The sequence below is a fragment of the Brachyhypopomus gauderio genome, chromosome 12 (assembly GCF_052324685.1).
Source record: "Brachyhypopomus gauderio isolate BG-103 chromosome 12, BGAUD_0.2, whole genome shotgun sequence".
Taxonomy (NCBI): Eukaryota; Metazoa; Chordata; class Actinopteri; order Gymnotiformes; family Hypopomidae; genus Brachyhypopomus; species Brachyhypopomus gauderio.
The window spans coordinates 18,835,581-18,860,540 of record NC_135222.1 but is presented as its reverse complement, the minus strand read 5'-3'; the positions used below and the strand labels follow the sequence as shown (position 1 = coordinate 18,860,540).

At 46.5% G+C, this 24,960-nt stretch overlaps 1 protein-coding gene across 6 annotated transcripts in view; it reads left to right on the top strand.

Annotated features, from left to right (window-relative positions):
• tmem63bb (transmembrane protein 63Bb) overlaps window positions 1-24,960 on the top strand; it is a 37,075-nt gene that overhangs the window by 691 nt on the left and 11,424 nt on the right. For 4 of the 6 annotated variants that reach the window (XR_013134340.1, XM_077023506.1, XM_077023505.1 and 1 more), the window contains exons 2-14: window positions 11,337-11,550; window positions 12,010-12,089; window positions 14,910-14,951; window positions 16,859-16,949; window positions 18,224-18,261; window positions 18,736-18,878; window positions 19,825-19,876; window positions 20,061-20,169; window positions 20,592-20,662; window positions 21,287-21,367; window positions 21,908-22,031; window positions 22,215-22,348; window positions 22,738-22,875. Coding sequence is in view for 5 of the 6 variants with exons in the window: in XM_077023506.1 (XP_076879621.1) it covers window positions 11,386-11,550; window positions 12,010-12,089; window positions 14,910-14,951; window positions 16,859-16,949; window positions 18,224-18,261; window positions 18,736-18,878; window positions 19,825-19,876; window positions 20,061-20,169; window positions 20,592-20,662; window positions 21,287-21,367; window positions 21,908-22,031; window positions 22,215-22,348; window positions 22,738-22,875 (1,268 nt within the window). In the remaining variant the exon portion in view is untranslated. Of the gene's footprint in view, window positions 1-261; window positions 609-11,336; window positions 11,551-12,009; window positions 12,090-14,909; window positions 14,952-16,858; window positions 16,950-18,223; window positions 18,262-18,735; window positions 18,879-19,824; window positions 19,877-20,060; window positions 20,170-20,591; window positions 20,663-21,286; window positions 21,368-21,907; window positions 22,032-22,214; window positions 22,349-22,737; window positions 22,876-24,960 lie in introns of those variants that run through there. The other 2 variants (XM_077023504.1, XM_077023507.1) reach the window with 2 other exon arrangements.

Below are 24,960 nucleotides of genomic sequence, written 5' to 3'. Positions count from 1 at the left end.
AATAAATGAAAAGCTTTAGACTTAACTGCATCTTTTTTTTTAACCCCCGCGATTTTATAGACGCGGACAAATTTTTTGTGAGATATTCGCCTCTATACAGTACTGCCGGACATTTCTCATGAATTCTAAACGGGGTGTAACAGCTGATCGCTGTTGAGTGTGTGTGTGTGTGTGTGTGTGTGTGTGTGTGTGTGTGTGTGTGTGTGTGTGTGTGTGTGTGTGTGTGTGTGCGCGCGCGCGCGCGCGCGAGACGCACTCGCAGCCGCACCGCGAATTCCACAGCCTCCTGTCACCCCGAATCTCTCCGTGGGGATCGCGGACACACGCAGGTCTCTCCCCGCGGAGAAACGTGGACCTCTCCAGCTCCCCCTCGCTCAGGACGGCCACGTTTAAGGACTAACGTTTTCTACCGTTCGTGGGGTTACGTTTTAAAAAGGGGACGCCCTAGTGGTTTTACCTGTATTTTTCAAGATTTGTTTTTCGCTTTAGATTTCTGATTTCTGATGATCCTGATTGCTTTTCGCCTGCACGTGATTTTCGTTCGTGCTATATTTGTCACACGTCTTCGGTAAGGTCAAACGCTCCGATCGCTCCTCGCTGTAGACCCGGTAAGTGCGTCGCATGTGGCTGTCACGGCACAAAGACCGTTAGAGGTTATGTAGTGAATGGCTACTTCATTAATCTTCATTTATATATAGCTTAAAAACATAAAAATGTCTGATCGTGGTAATATGTGTTTGTCCACCGACTAACCGATGTAAAATGTGATGTGCACATGGACAATAAGGCAACTCTTGCTGTCTTTACTTGGAGAACCGCGCTGGTGAGATCTTTAAGTCATTTGTGCAGAATTTAGCAGTAACTGCCGTGACGTCGTACCTTAATAAAGGAAACGGGAATTTGGGGAATAATTCCGTGCTTTATTTTTGCATATGTGTGTCTTGGAATGAGATGATTTCATTTATTATTTTAATAAATAATGCAAATATTGTCACAACAGATAGTTATTGCCAGTAATTAACCTCATTTCATATCTGCGCTTGCTGGACCTCAGTAAACTGTCCATTCATAAAGAAGGTGCATATAAATCCGACACGTCCGTCTCTCCCCTCGCCTGTAGACAGGTGTATGGTGCCACCGACCTCGCTTCATTGTGGCTCCATCAAATGACCACAAGTAAATGCCAACCTCGCTAAGTGCTGCAGTGAGGCGTCTACGTGGTAGACGTTTCTTCACTACAGACCGTTCCCCAGAGGGTTTGTGGTTTGCCTCCTTGATTCGAAGGATCCGAGCTGGCATGCGTCGTGTGCTGTTTATGAAACCCGTTGTGTGATGTAGGTCGTAAATGTAGTTGGAGTTTCACGGGCAGCTTCTGTGTATGCACCTAGTGGCTCCACCTTTTAGGGGTTTTGTTAAATGGTTGGCTCGAACAAGTGACACCAACATGCTTACTGGTGCGGGAGCATTTGTTATTACCCCCATGGCCATTGTGTGAACTCATTTGACTAAACTTTTACCATGATTAACGTGAATGAAACGAGACTGGGCCTGGTTTCCCAAAGGCGTTGGTTTGTAATGCTCACTTCTATTGTATTGTAATGTTTACTTCATAAGTTTAAGGGTGTAAAGAGCCGTGTTTAATGTGAGGTTTGCTGTGGCGCCTAGCGCTGATTTTACTGTGCTGTGGTGATATTAGTACAGCAGGGATCTTGTTAATTCAATTATTGCCTGTTGAAGAACACTGTCTGTATAGCATTTTACTTTCAAACAAAAAGAAAGCGATTGTTTCTGGTGGTTCAGACATCACTTTAGTAGACTAGCCTGGATTTCATCAGTACAATAGAAGCTTTCAGAGATGAGGAGCTCACAATCAGTTGCCAAAAAGAGCAAGCAAAGGAAAATATGTATAAACCAAAACGTGCATATTTCAGATAGCTCTACCTGACAAACATCCCAGTTATGATCTCATGTAGATAAATAGTACTTATGAACTGTCTCATTTAAAGTGGCCACTCTAAAGTGGGATTTAGCATTATCTCTGATTTCTAATTCCAGGAACAAACCTGTCGAAAGGAATTGGGTTTAAATATATTCTTTCCAATTTATACTTGTTTTCCCTTTTCAACACCGAGAAATAATAGCAATGAATTATGTTAATAAAAATGGTCACTTTTCCCTGTGCTGTTTCCTTTGCTGTTGTTCCCAGATTGGTTGAATGGCGTCCTTGTGTGCGCCTTGTGGCCTAATGAAAGCCTGGCATTCGCTGTGACAGCTGTAGACTGTGATTGAATGGCCCTTGGCTAAGGAAGAATGGCCAGAAAGCGCTCAGTCACACCTCTGTCCCAGTGCCTGGTCATAGTGGTGCTAAGTGGTCCACCACAGAAAAGGACTCCCGCTGACTCCAAGCGTTCCACGAAAGTCGGGCCCAAGCGAACTTTCAGTCCGGGCTGTCGCTTTGCGTAACTGTTAACCGTCTTATTATTGTTGAAGGACATGTCATGTGGTGGTGATGGTGGAGGTATTGAGGAATCTTAAAGAATACAGCAGATGGTTGACTTCAGTGGACTACCGGCATGTATAACCGACATGAGATGCGGCGTGTCACTCCGTGATATAGACGCCTCCTTTCGGTGGCCATAGTGAGAGGAGTTGAGGGTACAAGGGTGGAACTACAGTCTTGGTTGGTTGCATTTTCTGCCCCAGAGAGGCTGCAGTGCATCTGTTTGGGGGAGATAACCAATCTGGGGAGAGGTTGCCCCTTCAAGCTGGCTGGGACCCGCTCAGCATGTGATCTTAACTGCTTCGAGGGGAAATAAAGGAAGCTGTTCTCAGATCAGCGGCAAGTGGCGGTTTGTTGCCATCCGGAGATAACGGACGTCTCCCCTCCACTGAGCAGAAGGAATTGGCTGCAGGCGATGTCCAGCCGGTCCAATAGTGGCTCGTGCCGGGCATGATGACCCGTGCTTGGAAAAGCAGTCATCCATGTTGATGAGTTTGTCAGGTGGTTTTTGTGGTTGTCTCCAGTCCTCTGCTGATCATGGTACAACAAGGTCTCTTACTTTCAAAAGCCATGTCCCAGACTTGGGGCCCTCTTTAATTGTGCTTGAAGCAGAGGGTCATCATAGTATGTATTTTGGTGGGTGTTAGGCTAGGTTTAACGCTGCAGATCAATCTAAAGATTTGTCCTTTGGAAGCACGGACAACAGCTTCTACTGGACATTCAGTCTCCTAGTACAGTACAGAAAAATACCCCCCCCCCCCCCACCCTGCTGTGTTGCTGTTGGGTTGCATAAGTCTTTGGTCTGACATTCTCTGCTCAGAAAGTCATCTGTTCACACTGTCCTCATATCGGAGTGAAGTGTAACGTGTACTTTACAGTGGCTTTCTGTAAAAATAGAATCATTGCTTTTCTACAGCAGTGACTGCTGCAGCCCATGGAGCGGACCTGTGTTCGTCATTCTGGAAGACGTCACAGATGAAGGGAGCTGCGTCCAAGTTGGGCCATTGCTCAGTTTCTCTCTCATGATGAGTCGACATCTACCTGAAGCCCTGTGTTTTCTTTCAGTTTCTGCCATCGCATTTCCTGTCTGGCGGTCTCCTGGCACATTACATTTCTCTGCAGTCCCTCCGCCATTACTGAGCAACCGCCTGACTTATTAAATGTTCTCCTGTTTGGCAAAATATTCAAATACATAAGCTTAAAATATCGCGGTATCTCCAAAAGAGTCTGGTGGAGTCAGATAAGACTTGAGGGGTTATGAAAGTGAAATATGCGATAGATTTGTGTTTGCTCTGTTCTGCTCAAATTGCTTCAGCTATTTCTGATCGTGTGTTCTGGTTTTGTTTCTGATCTTCACTGATTAGTTCGTTCATCCTGAGTGAAGCTCTTTTGCGAGTATGGCCCAGGGTAAGCTTGGCTTTCCTCACTGCTGAGACAGGTGCTGAGTTCATCAGTGAACTACAGAACAGGGTGAAGAGCCTCTCCCCTCCCCCCCCCCCCCCCCCCCCCCTCTCACACAGAATGGAAGTGGAGAATTTCACAAAAAATCATTGCAATTGATGCATTTGCATTGAGGATTAACCCGGGCAGACAGATATTTCATCCTTTCTGCTCAACAGGGGAGAGATCAGTTTTGGGGTTACTTGCTGAGGTCTTCACAACTCACATTTTTACTTTAAGTATTACATCCAAGGAAAGCTTCAAACCTGATTCTTTTTATTATAGGGCTTACCAGAATATCAGTTTATTGTAATAGGGTGCAGATGGTAGAAGCAGATATATGATATGTGATAGAATTTCTAAACTCTGCTGGGGACATGAGATTATTAAATAACCATAGCTAACAGATTAAGGGAAGCCATGTTTGGTCCATGTTTTAAATTGCCAGATTATCTGTTTCAGTTATGGTAATCGTAAAGCAATGTTAAATCTTAATCTTACACTCTCGGTTTCTTGACTCAGTGTTTGTCTCTTATATCACCACCATCTCTGTATCTCTAGTAAGTGCTTCTTGAAGGTTTCATATAAAAGCAGCATTTTGAAAAGGTTTGTTTCTATATGAGCACATGTCTGTCGTAATGTATTGTTGTTGTGTTCAAAGGCGAGTGCACGACGTAAAGCAGTGTTTTCAGAAGGCTGTGTTAAAGCCGCATGCTGTAAATATGAGAAGTGGTTCGAGTCGTGTGCTAATTTGCGGTCTGGAGGAGTACTGGAGTACTGACTGAATCTTCCACATCAGGCCATGGTTTTTCGCCAACTCTATTTTCTTTCTCTCCCTCTCCCTCCCCCTCTCTTTCTTTCTCTCTTTCTTTCTCTTTCTTTCTCCCTCTCTCTCTCTCTCTCTCTCAATCATAGAGGAAAGACCTACGGGGAAATGTAGGCAGATATGTTTATCTGCAGTGCAGAGACGTGTTCATAAGATAACAAGAATTCTGCTAAACTCTGCTAGCCTGTTTGTCATTACAGACGACCAAATTCACAACTTAGTGTGTGTCACTGTCACATTCTATTCGGACATCTTGTGTCTTTTACATGTCATGGCCGAACAATTAGACCTAGTTCACACAAATAAAATATGGGTCCATGGAATTAACTAAAACTCGTATTACTCGTATAAACATTTTCCAGGCCTTATACCTTAAACATATAGAAGAAATATCACATCATAACCTTTTAAAATGTGTTTTGCATGTAAATACACGTACAACCACTACAAATGTTTAAAGGCTACACTCAAGAACTACTCGCTATAACTTGAAATGGACTGGCTAATGTGCATTTAAATATGGTATTTTAACCTTCTTTAAAAATATATATTTATTTTTAAATGTATTTCATTGTATTCAGGTTGCATAGTGGTATTTTCATGGTGTTTCCAAGGACAACCAAAGTAGTTCTTTAGCAGACAGTGCAGAGAACGTTACAGTACAGTAGCTAGTGTCATGGCAGGAGCATTCTGGGTAAATTATGTCCTTTAAATAACCGACATAAGGATGAATTCAGGCAGACGGTCCAGGTTGCCTTAGTGTTGAAAGTGAGAGAAAACTGCAGAGAAATGTCACTTATAATATCAATAATAGCAATAATAATAATATATATAATATATTTTGATTTCTTCATCTGTCAGCATATTTATGTGAGGAAGCATGACTAAACAGTTAGGGAGAGAATTTGTGGACTTTAATGTAATTGTGAGTCTAGAGTTTCAGCAAAACGGCACAAAAGCAGTTAATACAATATTGTGAAATATATCAGCTGGTTATAGAAACACCCTATATGGCCCTGAACTGTAATCTGTGCACCAGACTTTCTTGTGTCGTTATTTGGGAAGAATGCTTCAGAATTATTCATGAACATTTATTCATTTAAAATAATAAATAATAAATGTCCATCTGCATGTGTGTGTGCGTGTTTGTGTGTGCGTGTTTGTGTGTGCGTGTGTGTGCGTGTGTGTGCGTGTGTGTATGAGAGAGAGACCCTTCATTCATGCTGGGAGCAGTAGTTAACAGTAATTAGATTTATTCTCATAAGACAAACCCCTTTTTTATCATGGCAGTTCTGGAACTGTCCACTATGTCTTGTTAGCAGTTCAGTTGTGATGCTAACTAGCCTGAACAAGGCATAGCATAGATTTTATTTAATTTTGAGCTGAAATATTTCATTTGCTGGTACCTATATAATTTCTACAACAGTTCCTACATCACTTCTTCATACCAAGCTGATTATTTCACTTAATCCTGCAAAACACTTTTCTGCCTATCTACGTAGAAGTTGAAAAACGCCTGGGGTAGCTCACACAGTTTCTAGAGAAGCAGGACCTTTTGCAGGACCACAGAAGGAGAAGCAGGACCACAGAAGTCCCTGGTGAGCTGTGGGGGGGAAAAAATGCCCCACACTCTCTGCCTCTCTGTCTCTCAGGTTGTTTCACTGGATCAAAGTAGTTAAGACAATTCTGTGTTTTGTAGAATCCGCCTTCTGCCACTGTCTGTAGTGACGGACAGCCGACAGTGCATAGCCTGTGTGTCACTAATGACCAGGTGTGGTCATCTGTAGCTCCTTTTGATATGTTCCTCGTTATATCGGTCGGCTGCTCGGCCCATAAGACTGTCTGTCTACTTGAAAGGCTTTTCATGTTCTGTCGGGATTCTTAACATGCTACTTCGAGCCTGGCCAATGGTTCTGCATCTTTTGATAGATGCTCTGACATGTAGGTGTGTCTTGAATCCTGGAAAGTACCCTTGACTTTGTGTAGAAGCTTCTCTTGATGATCGAAGGGTCATCTACTGATTGGGCCATCTGTGACCTGCCAGACTGCTGGCTACTGCCAAGATCTTTAATCCATCAGTGCCTCTTAACGGCATACCGGAGTCAGTTTGGATGCACCTGGTGTGTTGTTGCGTTTGCATCAGCAGGCAGAATAAATCCAAATGGACCAGAGACAAATGCCACATCTAGAATCAATTTTGCAATCTCTCCTATGCAGGACATAAACGATTTCTCCAGTGGATGGCACGGGAAAAAATTAGTAGCCTCTCTTCCAGTGAGTTCTAACTCTTTAAGGTAGTAAATTAAGGAGTGATCGAATTGCGTCACAGTTCCCTCAATAGGGTTGTCTCTACTTTCATAAAGAAACGTCTATAAATAATAATTTTGCATGTCTTGCATGTACTCCATGGTCATTGTATTCTTACGTGTCACTCCATTAAAATTCAGAACCAAACATAGAATTAACCCTTTGCTAAATCCCCACTTGGTTACTGTTGCTATGACTGTGAAGGTCCCACTCCAGCAATGTTAAAGTTGTCAGTGATATCAATGAGAGGGATTTCAAAGGAAATAATGGCAAATTTCAGGAATAATAGTTCTGAAATATCAGTGAGAAAAACAGAAAGGACTCGTGCATGTGAGAACTGTAGTTATATAATAGAATTGGTTGGTATTTTTTTGAATGAAGAGGACATAAAGGGAAAAGCTCTAGTCCCAGGGTTACTCACTACTGACTGTGAAATGCTGTGTCCTTTCACACTGAATGATAGCAGTACTTTAATTATCTTTTGTAGTTCATCGGAACAACAGATTCACCCTAGGTGAATTCACAACCACCACCACGAGTGAGGTTTAGCAGGTGATTTAATCCATATCTGACATTTCACCTCTATTTCGGCTATGGAATAGCCGTTAATACAACACCCCTCAAACTTTGGGCTCTCTCTCTCTTCCAGGTGGGTCTCTATATAGGGCGGGTCATTTTCCAGCCTTGTTGGGTCTGTCTGGTCTGTCCACCAGGACTTTGCTGACATTTTCCCATTCCTGAACTCTTACGAGTGAAATAACACCAAGGCTATGTCTAACGTGTTATGCGGTCGTGTGGAAAGCCTAAATGTACAGAAGCTCCAAAGAAGACTGCAATAATTTGTAGCATGGTTGTAGACACAATTGCTTACATTTTTAATTTGAGGCAGAGCATATGAATTTCTAAATGTAGTTTAGAAATCTTAAGCATTCCTGTAACACGCCTCCCGCCCTGCTTAGACAGCTCTGTGTCTTCCTTTCGGTGCTTGCATCGTTGGACTTTTTGTGGCTGATTTTAGAATAGGAAAGACTTGCGAAGTTCAGCTGTTGTTCTTGCTAATCATTTATTCATTACATCCCCTCCTCACATGCTCCTCCTCATGCTCCTGCCTCCTCCTCTCTTCTGTATCTTTCACTTTATTCTGTGTGCTCACTCTCTCTCGCTCTCTCTCTCTCTCTCTCTCTCTCTCTCTCTCTCTCTCTCTCTCTCTCTCTCTCTCTCTCTCTCTCTCTCTCTCTCTCTCTCTCTCTCTCTCTCTCTCTCTCTCTCTCTCTCTCAATATAGAACTAAAGCAGAAAAGAAGCCCCCTTTCTTTTCTGTTGGCAGAAGTGGGCCAGTGAAGTGTATAGAGTATGAAACAAGCTGCCAGCCCCCTGTGGGATTTGGGGGGTTGAGAACACCAGCCTTCATGATCACCTGCATCATGGTCTCTCATACAGACATGAAGTGGAGAAATGGAAAGCATTTTGGAGCAATCTGTCCCAGAAACAAAATAAACCTCAAACCTAATGATGACCAATGGCTCTAAACAGTAGCAGTACATTGCACTGCCTGGCAACAAATACTGCAAATGTTTTTGATAATTTCAAAAAATAGAGTTTGAACATTTTTTATAAGTGAAGTATTAAAGCACTTGGGCTGGGGAGTAAGCGGTTAAATTAATCGTTCATATCTGTGACTGACCTGTGAGCCCGTCTGTCCAATCGAACCAGGCGTCTGTCTGCAGTGTTTCCAGGAGCCTGGTCAGCACGGATGTCCTAATGCACGGACGAGTCTCATTCAGATGGCAGTTGAAGTCCATCTGCCTCACCAAGTATAATGGAATAATTAGTTTTTAATGATTTAATTGGCCCCAGCTGCTTCATTTAAAACGTATCTCATCCAAACACCATGTACATATGCAGCAGAGTGCAGCAGGTTAAGTGGAGATGTTGAACTGCCAAACCAGCACGACCATGATAGAGCGATCGTATGGATACGTGATTGGTGTTCAATATACGTGAATGCCAATATATAACACACGGTAAAGACAAATGATCATAACGGCTGGCTCGCAATCTTGGCCCCCGACATGCTGTGAAGATGTTGGTATGGAATGGCAGAGGAGGCCATGCTCACGGTCAGATGGTGCGTGTCAGGTGAGCGTGAAACATCACTTAGGACCATGGCATGCAGAGCTCTCCTTAGTCCAGGGCTGACACCCGAGGCTCTGATTCTTCTAGGTGTCCGATTCATCTCCCGAGAAGACACTACAGGATAGTGAGTCTGTCACTCTGGCAAGCGTTGACCTGTTGAAGGGGGGAGAGTCCTGTGGAGTGCTCTTCTTCTTTTACTCTTTGGTGGAATTTTGCCATGGCAATGCTGGCAGTGCTCTCTGGGTCCAGTGCAGGTCCCAGTGCAGGTCCAGGTGGGATTATTTGGGAGGATAATTTTGGAGATAAGCTGCTGGGTTGGGTCTGCAGCTGTCGCCCTCTTCCATGTGTTTGTACTCTCTCAGACGGCTGCTGCTCTGAGCGTGATTGGAGAGACGAGCTGGGTGGAGGTCTGGCTGTAACATCACCGGGACCGTGTGAGGGTGGGGCCCAGTCTAGCAGAGCCATCTGCTACAGTCCTGCTGCAGAAAAGCCCATCTCACACACACAAACACACACACACAAACACACACACACAAACACACACACACAAACACACACACACAAACACACACACACAAACACACACACACAAACACACACACACAAACACACACACACAAACACACACACACAAACACACACACACAAACACACACACACAAACACACACACACACACACACACACACACACACACACATTCACTCACCGTCTCCCTCTGTCCCTAACTCTTGTACACATTCATTCTGTCCTTCTGATCTTCCTTCTCCCATTTCAGTCCTCTCTCTCTCTCTCTCTCTCTCTCTCTCTCACTATTGAGATGTCTGTCTCTCCAGGCTGACCGTTAGTCTGGTTCTTACCTCAGCCCTGGTCCACACTCACTACCTAAACAGTGTCTTCATTCTTCACCTCCAGCAGTGCTGGTGTTTATTTACCTCCTTGGCTGGCCAAGTTTTTCCTCAGTGCCCATCTTGAAAGGCAGCTGGGGCAGTGACCGCCACATGCCGTCAAGCTGGGAGGCGAGGCGGTGTGAGACCAGGGCGGGATGGGGGCGGGGCGGCCCCAGAATGGGGCGTCCTCCCCACACAGTCCCCGTTGCATCAGATGGAAAAACGGCTCTGATGTAATTGCTCCTTCAGGGAGGCGGTCATCTCCACAGTGTGAGATGTTTGGTGATGTGGTGCCTTTCTGTGATAATTGGGCTGGGGAGTGACGGAAAGGGGAGGTCTGTGCAGATATTGGCAACAGTGGCTGCTAGGATACTGGCCATGATGGAGTTTTGGATAACTCTCAAATGACAGCCATGGAAATGATGGCGCAAGCCGTACTCACAGTAAAATTCTATATGGTTGTAGATGATATTATTTTGCCTCCGTTGCAGGCTGCTTTAGTGAAAAGTATCTGATGGTAATAACTGTAGATGCACGTGTTTAAAGCAGTAGTATTGTCTAATAATTTGGCCCACATGGAGGACTCCTGCGCTTCTGGTTTGGTTGGATCTGCTCTCCATTCTCTTGGCAGTGTGTCTGCCGCGCTGAGCCTGTTGCTATGCCAATCCGAGTCCAGTTTGGCACCATTTGGACTGACGTGAAGATGTAAATGGTAGCAGGAAGCAGGCGTCCGTTTGCAATTAAACCATGTTTGCCAGTTTGACTGTGCACTTAAGCAGATTGGCCAAAGATGATTAGTGGTTGTGTCCTCCTGATCTGCTGAATCGTCCCTGCTCTCTCTCCCCCTCATTTTTGGTGTCTTTCTCTCTTTTCTTTCTCTTCCCCTCCCTCTCACTCTCTTAATCCGATTCAGTTCAATAAGCTTTACTGGAATGCCTATATTCATTTACAGTATTGCCAACGCACTTGAAACGCCATGAATGAATCTTTGCAATGTCATGAAAATTAAGAACTATATTGTAATACTAATCAACGTTAAAAGAACTTTAGCTAGCAGGAACAAATGCTTGTTCATGATGAGAAAAGTACAGAAGCAAAAACGAAGGGAAAATTAATAATGAAAATAACAAGAGGAAGAAATAATAAAATCGTTTAAAAAAAAAAAGCCTAAAGGTTCGCTCTCTCTCTCTCTCTCTCTCTCTCTCTCTCTCTCTCTCTCTCTCTCTCTCTCTCTCTCAGCTTCTTCAGCAGGATGCAGCAGTGAGCTGGTAGGCTGCCGCTCGTAACCATGGCGCTGTTCGGGGTGTCGGCCTGTGCGGGCCAGGCTAGCTGCTACAGCAACTCCTCCTCCAAAGACTACTGCTACTCGGCACGTATCCGTAGCACCGTGCTCCAGGGCCTGCCCTTCGGGGGCGTGCCCACCGTCCTCGCCCTCGACTTCATGTGCTTCCTGGTGAGCCTGTCGGTCCCTTTACCCACAATCCCCAGAGGGATTCTGTTGACCAATGCCTTCTCTTGTTCTTCCTGCTTATTCCCTTGTGCGAGTCTTTACAGCTGATGTGAGCCTTAATGGCTCCCGTGAAGGTTTTTCTTTGTGTTGTCATCGCCGCTCGGAGCTGCGGAAGTCTGACCGCACAATCTGACTCCTCACCCATGCAAGAGTGAGCGCAGGAGAGGAGTGTGACCTACTAACACCTCCAGCTCCTCACTCGATCTCTGGGCAGTCCTTTTGACCCATATTCTTGCTGACGAGTACCACTCTGGCTCCCTTCTCTGGTTTAATCCCGAGCTTTGGAGCGCTGTGAGGCGTCACGTGTGTAACGATGTCAGGCCTTGAGAGTTGAGGGCACTGACCTACCCCCGCACGCCCTCTCCTCCTCTTCCTCACCCCCTGGTGTCTCCCCTGTCTCAGGTGCTGCTCTTCGTCTTCTCCATCCTGCGGAAGGTGGCGTGGGATTACGGACGGCTCGCCCTGGTCACCGACGCAGACAGGTAAGGGCCCTCCCTCCACCACCTTACCAGAAGGTTTCCTCCACTAACGGAGAGCTCCCTCGTGGATGACTGAGGCCGACTGGGTCCTTGTCTCATGGCCTCCGGTGCTGTGCTGGCACTTTGGAAAGGTTATCAAAGGAAAACTGTGTTTACTTAAGTACGACACAGAAGAATGCACACAAGTTTAGATGTATATTTGTAGCTTAAATGTATATTTAGCTTTGCATTGCTTCAGCTGTTTCCTCATTGTTTCTGGGCTGTATTCCCAGATCCGGATTCAATCAAAGCCTAGTGTAATGATGATGGAAACCCCGACTGTCATCAGGCACATGGAGGAAGGTTGCTCTTAATCTTAATCTTAACCTCTTAACTTCTTATCTAATCTTTGTGGTTAGTTGTTGGGGGTGGGGTGGTGTAATTGTGGTACTATAGACTGGGCTTGACCTTTTTTTGTAGTTGTTGTCAAATTGCTTTTTCTCTCCTATCCTTCAACATTACGTTATGACTCCTTAGTTTCTGTATTAAGCCATCGAGACCAGTAAAACAAGTTCTGAGACTGACTAAGCCGATTTCATTTCTGGAGGATCTGGGCTTCCCCGGGATATTCCCCTCGGGATATCAAAATGTATCCCTAACATTACTACTGCACTGGAACCTCCAGGAAATGCACAGTTTGCTACAGATTATTTTTTCATGAAGAATGTGGGCTTCATCTAGACTGAATGCTCTCGTGGTGCTAATGTCCACTTTGCTAATGTATCTCATCTTGGCCAATCAGTAACTGTCCTTTTACCTCAGAAGGCTACGGTGGCCAGGAAGGGGGAGAAAACTAGAGGCAAGCATCCAGCTGATGTTGATGTTCTCAGTGACGGACAGGGAGAACGTAGACGCAGACAACCGTCGTTTCTCCCTTTTAATTCAATTACCCGTTCATTTTGGCAGACATTCTTGGAAGAGCTCGTAATTAAATTAGTCTTTGTGGGTTTTTGCTGAGGGGATCAGCAGTGCCGCTTCACCAGGAACCAGTGCAGGAATTCCGGCTACTACGAGGCTGTGAAACCACGTGTGCGCGTCTCCTGATGGGCACCAGGCTCTGCCATCGATGACAGAATAAGCCATTGTGGGCTCAGAGACACTGGTTTCCTGTGACACACATCACAACAGGAGTATGCCTGTTGGGGCCTGTCTTTCATTCAGACAGGTCTCCTGCTCACTACCCCTCTCGCGGCTGTCAGAAACAAAGGTGGCAGGGATTTTCATTTAGCAGATTGTTAATGGCTGTACCCGGAGGCACAGATCACTGCCTAATAGCAGTTATGTTTCGTGTTCGCCTCCTGGGCAAAACCTGTTCTCCAAGTCGAGTTGTTTGGAGAGTAAAAATAACCTCCTAGTCAGACGTCGCCCCTGCGTCTCCTCCCGCCCACACCTTTTTGTTTTTTTGCCGCCAAGGCCTGAGAATTCGTTTTCCTTTCCCTTCCCCTGCCATCCTACTCCTCTAGAGAGAAATAACAGGTCTCCTGACACTGGTGGAGGTGGTATGGGTATGTGGGGGAGGTGGGGGTGGTGTTTTGGGGGAGTGCATTAAGCCACAATCATAAATGCCATCTGTTCCATAAAGCAATCTGTTTTAGGAAGCGCCATGCTTATTTACCGCCCTCCCACAAGTCATACTTGTTCTGTACAGTGCAACTGGGTATGTCTATTTCCAGAGCCCACGCATTCTCTCTCTCTCTCTCTCTCTCTCTCTGCGCGTGCCGATGAGACGGCGGCTGCCTCCACTGTCGCATCATCTTGCAGTATGTTGACTGCTTGGGGCTTTATTGCTTACTGACGCACACCCAAAATCATCTGAGCCAGAACCCGACACCATAGCATAAGTGCCGCATATGTTGCAGTCGGAGATTCTTCGTGGCTCATAAAACCCTTTTCTCAAACACTGGGTCGGGATGTTCTTGAGCGTCTGATCTCCATCATCCACAGCCCCAAGGGCCTACGGCGGACCATTTAGATACTGGCGTGTCTTGGATGTTGACCGATGCTCACCGGAGTGTTCTGGGGCCGGAACAGGGAAGCCCTGTTTGTCTGCTCAGTTCTGCGTGCAGCTTCCTTCTCGAGAGGAGGGCGTCCTGCCGGCTGGTGGTGGAGGAGGGATATCCTGCCTCCTGCCACCCCCGTCTGCTGCCCTGTGGGACACGGCGTGGATCGCAGCGTGCCTCGTGTTCTCACGATCATCTGCATTAAAGAATCTGATATCACATGCGTCATATTAAAATGACCAAATGATGTTCACCAGTATTATAATGTATAGGTATATTGCAACAAAAATATTTGCAACATAATCATAATATAGTGTTTCTGTCCATGTCCACAGCCATATTTAAATTCACAGTAAGACCACAAGATAACTAGCTCGCAGTTTTTTTAGTAACCCCATCTGGGTAAAGGGAACTTGATGGGTGGCTGCACTCTGTGGCTTCCTGCACGTGTTCATAGTGGATGCCCTCTGCTACGACGCAGGCGTAGCTGGCTAACCACGGCTAAGATGGAGGGACGTATTCCAGCACAGCTGGTAGTAATGGTTTAGCACGTGCTCACGTCAACAGACTTACTGCTGCTTCTGTAAAAAAAATGTGTGAACAAGCTTTCTGACGTCAGCCATATGCTGTGGTCCTGTAACCATCGGTGCATTACTTCGACATGCCTTCCTCCTCACGTCCTGTTCTGTTACAGAGATCGCCAGATGCCTGGGTGTGCTGACTTCATTCATCGTCTGTCAAGTTAACCTTTTTTAACCACCTCTATTTTTTTTCTCTCCCTAAGACAGAAGAAGCGATTCGCAAATGGCCTGGAGGAGCGGGAATAGTACGTTGTTCTCACGTCGTTCTCACTTTTCCCAGGGGTTTGTTTTCTAATCTGCTTTTCCTGGGGTTTTAGCCCCCTGGTAATGGGTGAACTAACATGATTCTTCCTTATATAGCGTGTGCATGTCTGCAAGCATGTGTGTGTGTGTGTGTGTTATGGGTGTGTTCAGGAGGGTTTGGGAAGGTTTTGTTGTGCATTCTCTCGGTGCTTTACCCTTTGACCTCTCCTAACACTCCATTGATACTTAATTTTTCTGCTCTGTGTGTACATAAGGGTTGGCACTGGTGTTGCTTAACCATTTCTTTCTGGCACTGATCACTCACCACCAATCACTGATCTGTGTGTGTTCGTGTGTGTGTTGTTTGCAAATGGCCTCTTGATGTACGTGACATTCTTATCCTGCCTGTTTGTACAGTAGAATGGACAATGGGCACTATTTGCCTGTTCTCAGGTAACTCCCAGAAACCCTTGTGTTGCTTCATAAAAGAAAGATGCTTTTCCTTTGCCTAGCATTAAATTGGAATCTCCCCACACGCTATTTTGTGGTTTTCCATTCTAATGAATGGATAGTGATTAGCCAACCCTGGAACTGTAATGTAGTTACTTTGGAAATTGTATATTGTAGGTGGTGGATGTGACTTCTCAGACACACCCCAAAATGTATGCGGATTTGGTTGTAGTGTGAAATAAGGCTGACGCTCCATTGTCCTCTTGCGCATCGCCGAGCAAATCAGATTAAGCGATATTAGGATTGTTCATCTGTCAGGCATGCTGTCGTTATAATGCCGATGAACTGCACGCATCATGCCAGGAGTCTGCTGGACTGCCCACTTATTTCATATACAGGCGCCTCTCAATAAATTTGAATATCATCAAGTTCATTTATTTCAGTAAATCAATACAAAAAGTGAAACGTTATGGCTTATAGCCAATGAAAACCTGTGTGGCTGTCACATTTTGATGATATTCTAATTTATTGAGATTAACAATGGTTAAAGCCTGACATTTTATGGCATTTGATTATATTCCCATAGCTAATCCCATAGATATTCTAATTTATTGAGATGCACCTGTATTTCCGCTGGGTGTGAGGGCCAGACGTCTGCTTGGTGGTGAACGTCTGAGTGTAAATGGGCTCGTCTGTTTCTACGCGTAACTCCTCACGCGCAAAGTCAACCTGCTCTATGTTTTGTAACTACAATGGTTAAAGCCCGACGATTTATGGCATTTGATTATATTCCTATAGCTGCGGGAAGTTAACGGTTCTTTGGGAGTCGGCATCTAAGGGAAAGCGCAGGGGTGATTCATGACTCCTGACACACGCCCGAGAGTGGAGATGGATGTGCTCCAGCTAATGTAGCAGGCCTGTCAGTCAGCTCGGTCAGGATGGAAGAGGCCGTGTGTCTGTCTGTGTGTGTGTGTCTGTCTGCGCGTGTGTGTGTGTGTGGGAGAGAAAGACAGCTGCATGAAATGGTGACTGGAAAGACCGCACTTCTTTTGAGCGATATTCACATCAAATCTTGAGCCTCTGTGTCGCGTTTATTTGGCTATTCTTTAGCTTTGCTGTGCCCGTGTGGTGGGGGTACTCGTGTGGCAGAGGGGTACTCGTGTGGTGGGGGGGTGTAAGGCTGTGAGGCGTGTGGCCTCGCTTCTCTCCGGAGCTTCTGAGCTTCAGAGCGCCGCGTGGCATCAGGAACGTCACCAGCCCAGCAGCTCTCACTGCACTTCAGTGCTTCCAAACTTCACAGAGATTACCAGAGAGATTATTTCTGCTTCACAATCTAATCTATGTTTGTCAGTGTTGACTCACTATGTTGACTGATGTGTGTGTCTCTCTCCCTCTCTCTTCCTCCCTCCATCTCTCTCTCTCCCTCTCTCTCTCTCTCTCTCTCCTCCCCCCCCCCCAGTGTGGCTTCAGCATTACATTCAGAAACTCCAGATCGTTACGAGCGCCTCACATCCGTCTCCAGCTCTGTGGATTTCGAACAGCGAGACAACGTAAGGCCCCTGCCGACCCCCCAACACCACCCTACCCACCCCACCTTCCTCCTCCTCTCACCACACACGTCCTTCTCCTCTGCTTTGGCTTCAGCGGGTCGTCTGAGGGTGTGGGGAGATGGCGGGATTGACTTTACACCTCCTCCCTGATAAAAAAAATAATAATGCAGGATTAGTGTGAGTGTGTATGTGTGTGGATGAGTCTAGGTGTGTGTGTGTGTGTGTGTGTGTGTGTGTGTGTGTGTGTGTGTGTGTGTGTGAGAGAGAGTGTATGTGTGTGCATGAGTCTACGTGTTTTGTGTGCCTCTCTCCATCGCCCAAATCTATTGATTCTGCCCTTGGCGACTGACCACGCGTGATCCATATATATCGAGAGTAAATGTCCTGCAGGGCCAAGTGGTCCTGGCCTCTCGGACAGCTCGACACATAAAAGCCCACGTCTGATGATCCAGCACTTTTCACGAACCTCATGTCCTTCAGCTGGGGGGGGGGGTTACTCAGTACTCAGGGACTTTCCTTTTAGTTTCACCAAAACCATTATGAATAAGCACTTTCGTTTTGTGAAATGTAACCACGAGGCCTCCACCCCCGTCCTTCAAAGCGCTGAGTGAGTGTGCGTCAGCCTGGCTCTGTCGGGAAGCTGGCGCCCAGGACGTGGTGGTGGGGCGTGTCCTGAAGCAGGCGTGGGCAGCGGTGTGGAGGCGGGATCACGGGTGGTGTGAGGGTGCTTACCAACCAAACTCCCTCAGCCTCCTGTGCACAGGCTCTCCTCTTCCTCAGTCATGCTGACTCCTTGTGTCTCATAATGTCTGTTTCTCCATCACTCTGTCTTTCTCCCATCCGCTCTCTCTCTCTCTCTCTCACTCACTCATTTACTCTCTCTCTCTCAATCTCTCTCTCACACACACACACAGTCTCACAGTCACACCATTTTTGTCCCCAATTGTCAAGCCATCCCCAATGTGATGGTGTGTATTCTGAGATTATTCCCCAGAAATGTCCCAAGTCAACACACGTATACCAATCACACACATGGGTGCATGTGTATTTTGCACATGTGTACGTTTTCTAATCTAATTCAGATGGCTTTCTGAAGCTTGGCTTTTATTTGCACTTAAGCCGAGCAGTTAGTCATACCCCAGAACACATGATTCGAAATGCCCTGCACATTGGAAATGGATGCACGTGTGTATACGTGTGCATGTGTGCACGTGCATTTGTGTACTTCATATTGACTGAGCAGAAATTCAGAATCGTATCTGCTGTTCCTACAGGGTTTCTGTTCCTGGCTGACAGCCATATTTCGAATAAAGTAAGTGGCTATTTAAATCAAGCAATTGTGTGGTTGTTCCGGGGGGGTCATTTTTACAGCATTTACTGTATTTACTGTTGTGGTCAATGCAAAACTTATTGAGAAGCATTTAATAAAGTTCGGCTGGGCTGATGTTTAACAGCTGGCTAAGGTTGTAATGTGTTACTCTGACTTTACCTACTTAAAGCTTGTGTCTCCCAGTAACGTTGGTTCTAAATGCAAAAGCGCAGAAGTCTGTAGCATGTCTGTGGTCCACCAGTGCTCGAGGTCATTCGGAGACATGTCCACTGCAATAAATCTTCTCATTGTGTCTGAATTATGGTCAGTTCAGTAATTGTGCTCATGCAGTGAGTTGCGTGTAGGGGTGAATGCAGTTTATTATGAGAGCAGTTGACCAATGCATTCTTTTGTCTGTGTGTGTGTGTGTGTGTGTGTGTGTGTGTGTGTGTGTGTGTGTGTGTGTGTGTGTTTTAGAGATGAGGAGATCCGTGAGAAGTGTGGCGAAGACGCCGTGCACTATCTCTCCTTCCAGCGACACATCATCGGGCTGCTGGTGGTGGTGGGCGTGCTGTCGGTGGGCATCGTCCTGCCCGTCAACTTCTCCGGGAACCTGCTGGGTGAGTCCAGCTGAGGGACCCCTGCTGGACGCCCTCTCCATACGCTGCCCGTGCAGGAGGCTGTGTGTCCGCTTTCTTCATGAAGATTTGCTCCTAACCACCTCTCTCCTGCCCCATCAGCCCCTCTTACCCCACCCCCACTCTAATAACCCCCCCTGCCCTCTAACCCCGCCCTGGTGGTGGAACTCGGGCTGTGCAAAAACCGAAATGCGCGCTGCTCTTTAACCCGACCTTCATCCTGACTGACCGCAGCGAGTCAGCTGGGTGTGTGTGTGTGTGTGTGTGTGTGCATGCGTGTGAGAGAGGGGGACTCGCCACAGCAGCTAATGAGCTGACGCTAGCACTGGCACTTGGCCAGCCACTGTCCCCATACGTCCAGACCTCTGGAGCAGATAGTTGTAGATTATGAGGGGCGTCCTAGTGAGCGTGCTCCGCTCCTCTAATGGGACTGAACTCTGTGAGAGGCTGATTAGCTGCCTGTCGTGGGCAAGTAAGGAGAAGAAACGAAACAAAGAGGGGAGGGAAATGAAACGTGGAGCGGAACAAGGTGAAGGAAAACAATGTGACACACACACACACACACACACACACAGGAACAATAGAACAATAGAAAGGGCAGGGAGCTCAGTGAGGGAAATGGTAAGCGCTCTGTGATGAGTGTGAGAGTCCTGGCAAGACAGCGGTAGTTAACTCACCTTGGCAGAGCATAAGAACTGAGTTCCATACCTAGAACACACAACTGTTTCTGCCTTTAAAATATCCTCCATAACTGCACCCCCCCCCACCCCCTCTCTCTCTTCTTGCCTGTGGGTTTTATATTATTATTTTTGCTGTTTTCTCTCTTTCCATGTCCTGTACCATATTTATCTCAGTCCTAATCATTGTTATTATCTTTAATATCTTCACACAACGTGACGCTCTTGTCTTTCCCTCTGTCGTTCCTCAGAAAACAACGCCTACAGCTTTGGCCGGACAACAATAGCAAACCTGAATTCGGGGTGAGGATGTGCCGTTTAATAAGATCCCGTTACAACAAGAGCAGCACTGTTCAAAAGAACGGTTGTGATGAAGCTCATTCAAATATAGTACAGCGTTTCCATATCCACATATTCACCATTTGTGTTTCGCTCTCATGCCTTTCGGTTCTTGGTTTTTAGACCCTCTTCTCTTGCCGTCCTGCAGGAATAACTTGTTGTGGCTGCATACGTCCTTTGCGTTCATGTACCTGCTCCTCACCGTCTACAGCATGAGACGCCACACCTCCAAGATGCACTACAAGGAGGACGACCTGGTAATTCCCGCACCACAGGATTACTGCTGCACCCGCCCTAATCCCAGCAATCCCATCTGATGTAGCCAAAGCTGTTAGACCTTACACACCCTCCATATAAACCTGTAACTCAACCAAAATGACTCTAAATACAAAATCTGCCACATTTGCATTGCTTCTAACCATTATGGTACAGTAATAAGACTATGTAAACGTATGAATGTCTCACTATGGATGGCCATAGGCTGGTATGTCTGTCTCTAATGAGTCCTTGGCCCTACACTCCAGCGTCTCTGTAGAGCTCATAAAATATGCATGAGGGATGTGTATAGCACTGACCTACATTCTGCTGTCAGCTTCTTACCTCTCTCTAGGGTTAGGGGAACACCCAGATCTCTCTCTGCTGCGTTAGAAAGAGCTTTTCCTCCCATTTCTGTCCACAGGTGAAACGCACCTTGTTTATAAATGGCATCTCGAAATATGCAGAGGAGACCCAAATTAGGCAGCACTTTGAGTAAGTTAAAGTTTTCTCTCTCTCTCTCTCTCTCTCTCTCTCTCTCTCTCTCTCTCTCTCTCTCTCTCTCTCCTTTCCATATCATTGGTTTGCTCATGGAGATGTTGTATGTAATGATGGTCAGTACTGTGTTCTGGCTGTAAGATGTAGGTATCTGCTGCAGTTAGCATGTCCATGCCTCATTCAGAACATACATGTCATCAAGTCTTCCGCAGGACCCTTAGTTAAGAGCCACAGTGCAGGTAACCAGTGGTCCTTCATAGCCTTGTGAACAGACAACCAGCTTGGCTCATTCATTCACTTGGCATACCATGACTTCAGCTGCCAAAAATAGTCACCTCAGCAGGCCAAGGCATGGCTGAGAATAGCCACCACAAACATGTCGTTCTGCCCAGACCAGGGCTTTTTAGCTTTAGCGCGAGAGGCTAATTGACTTTAACCTTGGTACTGGCCCTTGTATTTACAAACACAAATTAGCATAGGGAACGTATCATTTTAAGCCCCACTCATGCTCAGGTTGGGTTCGGGTTTAAAGAGGCGGTCGTGCATTAGCCTAGCCTGCGTGCTCGCGCGAGCGGTCCGACCACGCGCAGCTCTGATGCCGGTGTTCTTGCTCCCCCCCAGGCAGGCGTACGAAAACTGCGTGGTGCTGGAGGCACGTATCTGCTACAACGTGGCCAAGCTCATGGCTCTCAACGCTGAGAGGTAACGGTCCCTTCCCACTCCCTTCTGACTCGGGCGTGTGCATTGGACAGGAGCCGGACGCTGACGCAGGACGTGTCGGTTTGGGATAAACAGCTGAAACCAGCCACTGCTTTAAATAACTAGAACAGAACAACCAGCAAACCGTTCTAGCAGTTCCCATAATCTATAGTGTTCCCACACGTCCCGATCAGTTAGTTGTAGCTCTCAGACCTTAATCAAAAGCCGTCTCTCGTGCGTCCTGTCCCCTTTACCGGTCTTGTAAATCCCTGTGGAGGAAGGTTGTAAACAGGCATTTCCTGTACTCTTCGGCGATGGATAGATTGCGCTGAGTAATGCTTAGGGCCAAGTGATGACTCAGCAGAAGGCCCTTAAGAATGGCTCAGTGTCACAGCCACTTGCTGGGGGCTGTCATTGATTTTTGTCTAATTTTTTTTAATGACCCACGAGGGAGTGGTGATGGCTGAAAGAGCATTGTGTGTGTGTGTGTGTGTGTGTGTGTGTGTGTGTGTGTGTGTGTGTTCACCTCTGCACGATACACAGGAAGAAGACGGAGCGCAGCAAGAAGTTCTTCACCGACCTGATGGCAAAGGAGCACATTCCCACCATGATCAACCCAAAGCCGTGTGGCCACCTGTGCTGCTGTGTCATCACAGGGTGTGAGGAGGTGAGCCCCGGTGCCTTTCACCGTTATACTGTATCTGAAGAGCGCCCCCTACAGGCGTGGAGGCAGGGAAGCAGTTCCAGCCGCCCACCTACGCAGGGCAAGAACAGATAGCGCTCCAACGGCGTGGAGAGGTGGGGGGGGGGTCCGTTGTGCTCATGTGCACATGTTGTTCACACGTTGCAGGAAGAAGCGGTGAACTACTACACAAAACTGGAAGCCAAACTCAAGGAGGAGTACAGGAAGGAGAAGGAGAAGGTCAACACCAAACCCCTGGGCATGGCCTTCGTCACCTTTCAGAACGAGGCCATGACTGCTGTGTGAGTGACTGCGGACTGCGTGCGTGTGTCTGCGTGTCTGAGTTGTGTGCATGTGGTGCCTTTGTAGTGTCCTTAAGAAGCAGAGGTGCTTTTATTTGAATTTGCAATCCAAAGTGTACTAGATTCAAATCACAATAAAGACATATCACAATAAAGGAAATAAAAGATCTAATTATAGGCACCCACGGAAAACAATATCAGTCAACACCACATTCTTCCACTGCTTTAAAAGGGTTACTGTGTATATAATATATATATATATATATATATATATATATATATATAATATATATATATATATATATATATATATATATATATATATATATATATATATATATATATAATATATATATTCTCCCTCCCTCTCTCTCCCCCTCCCTCCCCAGGATCCTGAAGGACTTTAACGCGTGCCAGTGTCAGGGCTGTGCGTGTCGTCAGGAGCCCCGCACCTCTCAGTTCAGTGAGAACCTCCACATCTACAACTGGAGTGTGACCTACGCCCCCGACCCCCAGAATGTGCGCTGGTGAGGCGTGCTCTTCTTACCCCACCTCCCCTCCCCCCTGTATCTGTTGCTCCGCCCGGCTGTGTCCGCCTAAATAAGTGTGCACTTGATGGGGAACTAAACATTTCAGAAAAACAGTAAAAATCCCTTTTTACACCCCCTTAATTCATCACATTTGTCTGGGTTATCAAAGACGCCGATATTTTGTAGTTTTGTATACAAAAATCCATTTAAAGTGGTATTGGTTTTATGAAAGCAAGTGTCCTGTGGCAAAAATCACAAGCTGAAAAGGCTGTTTTCTTAACGATGAAAGACATCGCCATAACCATGACATGGCTGGATTATAATTGGGCTGCACCTTTTACTCATTAAAAAGGTTTTCTGCATAAAAGACTCCCTAACCTTTTATGACCCTATAACCTTTTCTGCACAAAAGACCCCTTAAATTCAAGAACCATTGATCAGAATATGGATGGAAGACTGTGAAAATAATAACTATAGATTCACGAGAAACTGGAAGATGATGTAATAAGCAGAAGACTCTAAAATAATATGCAAGTGTTTGGGTATACCAGTGTGCACCGTTAGTGGGGGAACTGGAGGTGCATGGTGTCACTCAGAGTCTGGGCACCTTGTTAAAACTGAGGGAGAGATGGATGAAAAACACAAGGAGACTCTGCCAGTCTACAGCTTGGGAGGAGCTGTTCAGCAGGGCGATAATCCTGAAGGAAAGCTGGAATGGTTGAACAATGCTGTTCTACGGTGTCCAGATCTCAGTCCAGTGAATCTGTGGCATCGATTTGCAGTGCACAAGCATTAACAAGCCAACCTGAACAAGTCTGACAGGAAGAATTGGGGAAGATCATGTCCAGTGTTCAAAGCTGTGGAAACCTTACCCAACAAATGTGACGCCGTTATTCCAGCAAACGGCCGTTCTGACGAGCACTAGTCTGACGGGCAGCAATCCTTGTGCGTCATTTATTTATTTATTTATTTTTAGGTATTATCTTTTATGATCATATTTTTATGATAATGTTGACTTTGAAATTTTACTTCAAGTACAAAGTGCTGGGCATTAATAATACTGGCAGGAACAACCTGTGCAAGTGTCACCTGCTTTTTACAGGGTTGACAACATGTGTGTGTGAGGGAGAGAGGAGGCTGGGTTGTGTGCGTGGGGGTGTGTGTGTGTGTGTGTGTGTGTGTGTCAGGGAGAGGGGGCTGGGGTGTGTGTGTGAGGTAGAAAAGGGCTGGGGTGGGTGTGTGTGTTTGGGTGTGAGGGAGAGAGGGAGCTGGTGTGTGTGTGTGTGTGTGTGTGTGTGTGTGTGTGTGTGTGTGTGTGTGAGTGAGGGAGAGGGGGATCTGGGGTGGATGTGTGTGTTTAGGGGTGTGTGTACGTGTGTGAAGGAGAGAGTGGGCTGGGGTGGGTGTGTGTTTGTACATGTGTGAGGGAGAGAGTGGGCTGGGGTGTGTGTGTGTGTGTGTGTGTGTGTGTGTGTGTGTGTGTGTGTGTACATGTGTGAAGGAGAGAGTGGGCTGGGGTGTGTGTGTGTGTGTGTGTGTGTGTGTGTGTGTACATGTGTGAGGGAGAGAGTGGGCTGGGGTGGGGGGTCTGTCTGGCGCTCATTACCCAGCTGAGGACGTTTGCTGGCGGGTAGCTGCAGTTCCTCCCCTGCCGTCCACATCACCTGCCGGTGTCTCAGTGTATCAGCCAGGAAAAAGACACACCGTACAGCCAAGCGAGCAGATGTGTGTGCACGCATGCACACGTGTGTGTGTGTGTGTGTGTGTGTGTGTGTGTGTGTGTGTGTGTGTGTGTGTGTGTGTGTGTGTGTGTGAACATTCCAGATGTGATCTCTCTGATGATACTGGTGAACAAGCATAACCAGTGCTGTGAGATGAGACGATGACTGTAGTGGAGACTCTGAGATGAGACGATGACTGTAGTGGAGACTCTGAGATGAGACGATGACTGTAGTGGAGACTCTGAGATGAGACGATGACGGTAGTGGAGACCCTGAGATGAGACGATGACAGTAGTGGAGACTCTGAGATGAGACGATGACAGTAGTGGAGAGACTGAGATGAGACGATGACTGTAGTTGA